General features: G+C 44.5%; 1 protein-coding gene across 1 annotated transcript; it reads right to left on the bottom strand.

The window, feature by feature from the left end:
- Positions 1–1251: 1251 nt before the first annotated feature.
- On the bottom strand, positions 1252–4667 carry RPL22L1 (ribosomal protein L22 like 1). The gene is made up of 4 exons (XM_004618872.2): positions 4616–4667; positions 3615–3704; positions 3337–3458; positions 1252–1489 (listed from the first exon to the last, which is right to left on the bottom strand). The coding sequence occupies exons 1-4, from the start codon at positions 4622–4624 to the stop codon at positions 1345–1347; spliced, it is 366 nt and encodes a 121-aa protein (XP_004618929.1). The 5' UTR covers positions 4625–4667; the 3' UTR covers positions 1252–1344.
- Positions 4668–6881: the final 2214 nt, after the last annotated feature.

Raw genomic sequence — 6881 nt, 5'->3', positions numbered from 1 at the left:
AAACAAAATAGATCATTTTGTTATATATATAATTTACAGTTTACAGTTCTGATCTTTCCTTAGCTTTACATATAGGTAGAATATGTAGGTACATGTTCTAAATCTTAAATTTAGTATGACTTTCATTCAACTCCTACTTAGGCCTGATTGATTTAGCAAATGCAACCAACCACCTAACCAGTCACCCTTCACTAACTCCCAGATTTTACTGTCACCTTAATCTATGCACTTCTCTGCCTCCACTACTGTCATCCACAGGATTTCATTTCTCTTGCCCCTTTGATTCTGTATGCACTTTGCAAACCAGATGCTGTCACTGAACCTTTACTGTAGGAACTCTCTCTGCCTAACATACCCGACACCTCCGCCCTCGTCTTTTAGGTTAAAAGTTCGACCATATGAATAAATCTGTAAGCCATACCCCATATCCCCCTCCATTTATTATACCATTTCCTTCACTATACCAGAGCAGTTTTTACTTCTTTGTATACATAATGCTCAGTAGATCTGGTACTGTACAAGTTGGGAGGGGCCAAAAACCACCATGAGTTAATTCCTAAGTGCAAAGCAAAAATAACAAGCACTGCTTGGGTTTTGAGGATGTGCGTCACACCCTCAAAACAAACTTGGAAGGTAACTGATGACACATTCTGGACTGTAAGCAAATTTCTGTTCAGTAGAGTGCTGCTCATTATCCCCCCATACGTATCTCTGTACCTGTATATCCTATTGCTTAAAAAGGTGGTCACATAGTACAGTGGATACCGTGTCTGCCTTATATGTCATCAACCCTGCTGTTTGATCCCCATCGTGTTCCATAGCAGAGCCAACAGTCTGGACCAGTCAGCCAGGGTGCCACCACCTGCACAAGGAAAAATTTCTCATTGACAGCAGAGTTGCTTATCTTTCAAAAAGGTTTAGTGGGTAGGGCAGTTAGAATTCAGATTCGTGTCCATCTAGAAGCATAAATGAAATATCCTGAGGACAGGAACTTATATGCAAGTTCAAGTGCTATAGGCACTCAAGATTGCATCTCTAAACCTTATCAAAGCATGACTGTAAAGAGATACAAAATTTTTAGTTAAATCAGAAACTGCTTCATTATTCCTCCACACTACATTCTTTTGAGAGCATTTATAGCAGTATCAAGTCCCGGGGAAAAAAACGACCATCTGCAAATTAAACACTATAGAAACTGTCCAAGAAAAACACCATGTAAACAATATAAGCTTAAAATAATTGAGACAGAAGTTTGTTTCAAGAATATCTTTTATTTACCAACAAACCGCAAGTCCATTTTTAGGTATTTCTTTGTCTTATATTGCTTCAGCTTAAAAACAGAAACTAATCCTCAGACTCAGATCCATCTTCATCTTGACTGATCTGGAAGTAGCGGAGTTCGTAGGTTTCCTTATCAGATGCAACTACACGAAGCCAATCACGGAGATTGTTCTTCTTAAGGTATTTCTTGGTAAGATATTTTAAGTATCTTTGAAATAAAAACACGGATTTCACTGACATGAAACAAAGGCTTACAGAAAGTACATATTTGAACACATATTGTGTTCCCTGGCTGATCCCTTCAAAACTTCCCCTTTTTATTATATTCATCAACTATGCAAGGTGAATAGCCTCAACATTTTTCAGCCGGGGCTGGAGCGATAGCACAGCGGGTAGGGCGTTTGCCTTGCACGCAGCCGACCCGGGTTCCAATCCCAGCATCCCATATGGTCCCCTGAGCACCGCCAGGGGTGATTCCTGAGTGAAGAGCCAGGAATAACCCCTGTGCATCATCGGGTGTGACCCAAAAAACAAAAACAAACAAAAAAAAACATTTTTCAGCCAAGTAAAGATCTGTTTATGCCTTGCATTACCCTAATTCTCTCATCGCCATAAAACAGCACTGTCCTCCCACTGTTCATCAATTTGCATCAGAGGGCACCAGTAACATCTCCATTGTGAGACTTGTTACTGTTTTTTGGCACATCGAATACATTTACTTTTTTTTTTTCTTTTTGGGTCACACACCCAGCGATGCTCAGGGGTTACTCCTGGCTTTGCACTCAGGAATTACTCCTGGCGGTGCTTGGGGGACCAAATGGGATGCCGGGGATCGAACCTGGGTCGGCCGCGTGCAAGGCGAATGCCCTACCCGCTGTGCTATCGCTCCGCCCCCCCCAATACATTTACTTACTATGTTGGAAAGTTGTATGTTTTTGTTTGGGGGCCACACCTGGCAGTGTTTATGAGTTACTCCTGGTGCTGTACTCAGGAATTACTCCTGGCACTGTTGGGGGACCATATGGGTCGCAAGGGATTGAATCTGGTTCAGCTACAGGCAAGGCAAGCTGTACTGTCTCTCCAGCCTCAAGAAGACTGTTTAAAATGAGTGTTTGTTTAGGTAGCTACCCTTACAGTCTACCACCACCAGGTTTTTAAATTAAATGGCAGCATACCTTATGTCACTAGCAAATGACCAAATTTTCATACCTTTGTAGTCCAATTTAGTATTGCAGTGCAATTTAATATCCCAGCCATTCTATCTGTACTTTACACCAACTACCAATACCTTTTCTTCATCTCCGCCCTCTGCTGCTATTCCCAGTCTCACAGGCAAACTATGCTAACACGCTCATATTCTCTGCAACTCCTGTGCCCCCTCTCTTTTAACATACAAACCACCATGCATCACAATGTAGTTATCTGCATGCTTGTAAGATATAAAATTATCCAAGCTACCACTGTCTCTCACAGATTTCCTCCAAGACTCCATTATATCCCATTATGATCAAAAGTCATTCATTTGCCTTTAATTTGCCTGGAATTTCATTTAGGTAACCATTTCTCAAATCTTTGTCTAATAAAACACCCCCATCCCCCTTCAATCTAGTTATAAAACATTTATCTACTTAACATTTTACTGCGTTCTTTACTTCAAGTCACTCTTCAATGAATGACAGGTACTTTTTCAGTTCACTGCATGGCCAGGAGTCTTTACAAGTGAAGCAATGCTAACTTATATCCACCAAATATTTGAATTAAGACTTCAGACATAACACATGATTCTTACAACATATTCCAATATGAATGAGCCCAACCAAACTTTATCTTTGATTACAAGGGCTTAATCCATTCATTGGCAACAACATTATTCCTGTAACAAAAGTACACATACTAACAAAATTCTAAGTAACAATACTTAGAAGTATTGTCACTAACATAGATTTTAAGTCTATCTCATAGACAAGAGCTATTCTTACATATGAAAATACTAAAATGACAACACAAACAATATTCCACCATCACCAGTTTCACTGAAGTACCAAAGAAACCAACCTTTTAGAGAACTGTTTCTCAGAAACAACGGTGATTTTATTCTTCAGGCGTTCAATGTGAACAACATTCCCGAGATTTCCAGTTTTCCCATTCACTTTAACCTTCTCTCGCAGAAACTGTTCCTATTTCAAAACAAAAAAAGAAACACAAACTAGGGAAGAAAACCCTAGATATTCACTAGGGAAGGTACCCTAGGAACAGAGCTTAGGTTAAAAATTAAGTATTTAAAAAGACAAATTATTATGAGCATCACTGAAAAGAACCTTAGTGATACTTACAAAATTTCCCGAGTCAAAAATCCCATCTTCTACAGGATGCGTAAGATCCAAATTAAACTTCCAGGTTGCCCTCTTAGGCTTCTTGTCTTTCTGTTAAACAAAGTCAACGTAATCATAACTCATCATGCGTTCATGTATATGAAATGTCACACCCAAGATTTTTGTATCATTACCAATATAGCCACACAAAGACGCTGCCTTCTACTAAACACACACGCAGCAACACAATGGAAACATTCCAGTGAGACCCAGTGTTTACCAGGTGATGTCACTGCCAATCATGGCTCAGGTCAGAACGCCAGTGTGCTTAGAATGCCCAGTAATAAACGTGTCAGGAGAAAAACTGGAGCGCAAGTCTACCCTAAGCGCAGCGCAGGTCAACTGAGGCAAGAGCGGGCTTTCTAGTTCTGCAGCTAGAAATCGACTTCGGAAATGCAAATAATTTTCGTCCGGAGATACTCACCTCCAAGGGTGTGGGCCTCCCTCGGACATAATGACCCAATTTGGACTTTAACACGGGAATTTTCCCGGAACCTACCTCTGTAAACTTCCGCCCTCTCGAACTTTCCTAGAACCCTTCAAGGGTCCAACTCAGAGATCCGGTGCGTTTCAAAACCACCACCAGGAACGCCACCCTCCGAGAACGCGCCTGTCGATCCCCCGAGTCGGGGCCTTCCTTGGGCACAAGCCCCTCTGGGGAAGTGACCAACACGTCTCCCCCCTGCCCCCGTCGCCACCTCGAGACCGTGGGGGGCCGCGCAGGGCCCAGCCGCGCCCACGAGCCGCCTCGGCCTCCCGCCAGCTCGCGTTCCCCGCCACTCTCGGCCGCGCGTCCTCCCCGCGCACAACCACCCCTCCCCCAGCGGGCTTGGTCGCGTTCCCGACCCGGTTTCCAGCCTCCCGCCGCCTCCCGCGACGTCCCGAATCGCCAGAGACAAAGACCTCTTCCCTCCGGGGGGCGGGGGGGGGAAAGAGGAGCGAGGCGCCGCGCCCCGACTCACCGGCGCCATGTTGGCTGCTCACCACGCGCTCCAAGAGGAAGTGCGCGCGCGCGCCGCGTATTTATAGCGAGGCGTGCTGCGTCACGTGCCGGACGCGTCCCAGCGCCGCCTCCAGGAAGCGAGTGTGGGTGGGCGGGGCCCGGGCGGCTGCGGGGTGGGGCCTAGGCCGCCGGAGGCGGAGCCTGGAGGAGTATTAACTCCTGAGGAGCCAGCGTCGGGAGTTCGGTTGAGTCACGGTTTCCTTGTCTTGTTGACGCACGGTTGGCCCAAGTCGTCTCTACGGCTTGGGGGAGCCTGTTCCGGAGACGCAACCCCGAGGAATACGGAATCATTTTGCTCTAAACGAGGGGCTGGAGCCACAGCACAGTGGATAGCGCTTTACCTTGCATGTGGCCGACCCGGTTCGAGTCTCAGAATCACATATGGTCCCCTCAGCACCGCCAGGAGTAATTCCTGAGTGCAAGAGCCAGGAGTTACCCCTGTGCATTGCTCCTTTAAATGCTTGGAGCTTCTTTCCATTCACGGCCAGGCAAGGTCTCAGGTTGCTCTGAGATGTCCTGTGTTGTGTGCCGGTTGTAAGGATTCCGCCAAAGTCACTATTTTTCTTGATCTGAGTCTGGTTTCTAAATAGCTGTGGTATGAAGTCAGTCTTCGAGGAGATCAACATTAACTAGGTTCTCGTTAGAATTAAAGGGATGCTTGTGCAAGACTCTGGAGGGCACATGTGAAACAATGACTAAAGGAAAACAGAACTTCTGTGTTTTAAAAAATCGGTCAGATCAAAGAAGGTGGCAGGTGGGAACCTGAAAGCTCCATCACGTAAGGCGCCCTCATGCATGCTGCGACCAGGGTTCTGTCCTGGACCGAGCATCTGGAGTAGTCCCTGAGCACCTCCAAGTGTGGACCCAAAACAAATATGGGATGGAGGGGGAAAGGAGCTTGTTTTTTGTTTTGTTTTGTTTTTTTGCTTGTTTGAGTGCGATCCTAGAAAGTAACAACAATTCTCTATGACAGCGATTAGAAATAGTGATTAGAAACAGTGATTGCTATGCTGTAATAAAACAGTGAATGCCTAGGTTCTAAATAAAAATGTTTCATTCTTAATTCTGGAGTCAGGGGTAAGGGGCTACACCTCTACACTATCTCTCTGACTCCAGATCTTATATTCTTACCTTCTTACCGGAACTCCATTTCAAGATTTTTTTTGTTTGTCTCAAGAACTACAATAGTTTTATAACACAATCCACAATCTCCACGCTCCCCTTCCTCCATACTTTAAAGGGAAAAAAACAACTGGCATTTCCTCCTAAAGGACTGCCCAGGTTGAAGAGCAGAACTATAACAGAAGCCATCAATTGAAACATTTATTGAGCTTATTTTGTTTTTTGGCATCCTCGACCTCATATAAAAATATTGTGGGGTCGGAGCGATAGCACAGCAGGGAAGGCGTTTACCTTGTATGCAGCCAACCCGGGTTCAATTCCCGGCATCGGCATCTCATATGGTCCCCCAAGCAGTACCAGGAGTGATTCCCGAGCACAGAGCCAGGAGTAAACCCTGAGCATTGCTGGGTGTGGCCCAAAAACTAAAAAAAGAAAAAAGAAGAAGCAAAATATTGGATAGAACTGGGAGATACCATGCTAAACAGAGGCAAAAGGAGGACAAATACCGAATGTGCTTTCATTTGTAGAGTATGAAGAAACACAGTAGGGCACTAAACAGTGGTCATTGATAACAGAACCCCAGACTCTTGTCGCGAGAACTGAATTAACTCAGTGGGGTGGGGCAGGGGTGAGAGGAGATCTAGAGACTGTCTCAGAGCGATGATGATACTCTGGTGTATCATCAGATGTCGTGTAGCAACTTTCATATCCTTTTCCGTTGTTTGTTTTGGGGACACACAGCAATGCTCAGGCTACTCCTGGCTCTTTGCTGGGGGTAGGGGGGAACCATATGTGTGCCTGGGATGGGAACAAGCTTGACACCATGCAAGGCTATCTTTCTGGTCCTGTATTCTTGAAACATTAATATTAAAAGTATTATAAATCATGGTGCCTAACTAAACGAAAAACAAAAACAAAAGTGCTTGAAAATAACTAATCATCCCTAAAAAGCTAGTTATAACTTAAACTAGCTTTTTCTCCTCATTTAAAGAAAACAAAAATATCAGCCAGATATGTTCAAGTGAGTAAATGTTGTAAACAATGCAATTCTTCCCAAATGTTACACATACAGGCAGCATAGACACACTGTGACTCAACACCCA

Source organism: Sorex araneus, chromosome 2 (assembly GCF_027595985.1).
Source record: "Sorex araneus isolate mSorAra2 chromosome 2, mSorAra2.pri, whole genome shotgun sequence".
Taxonomy (NCBI): domain Eukaryota; kingdom Metazoa; phylum Chordata; class Mammalia; order Eulipotyphla; family Soricidae; genus Sorex; species Sorex araneus.
This window is presented reverse-complemented; position numbering and strand designations above follow the sequence as displayed.

What these genes read in the sequence shown, in the direction of transcription:
- RPL22L1 (XM_004618872.2), bottom strand. An exon ending in TTTTTGACTCGGGAAATTTT is followed by an intron (nt 3,459 to 3,614) that starts GTAAGTATCACT and finishes GTTTTGAAATAG; the next exon opens with GAACAGTTTCTGCGAGAGAA. An exon ending in GAGAAACAGTTCTCTAAAAG is followed by an intron (nt 1,490 to 3,336) that starts GTTGGTTTCTTT and finishes TTTATTTCAAAG; the next exon opens with ATACTTAAAATATCTTACCA.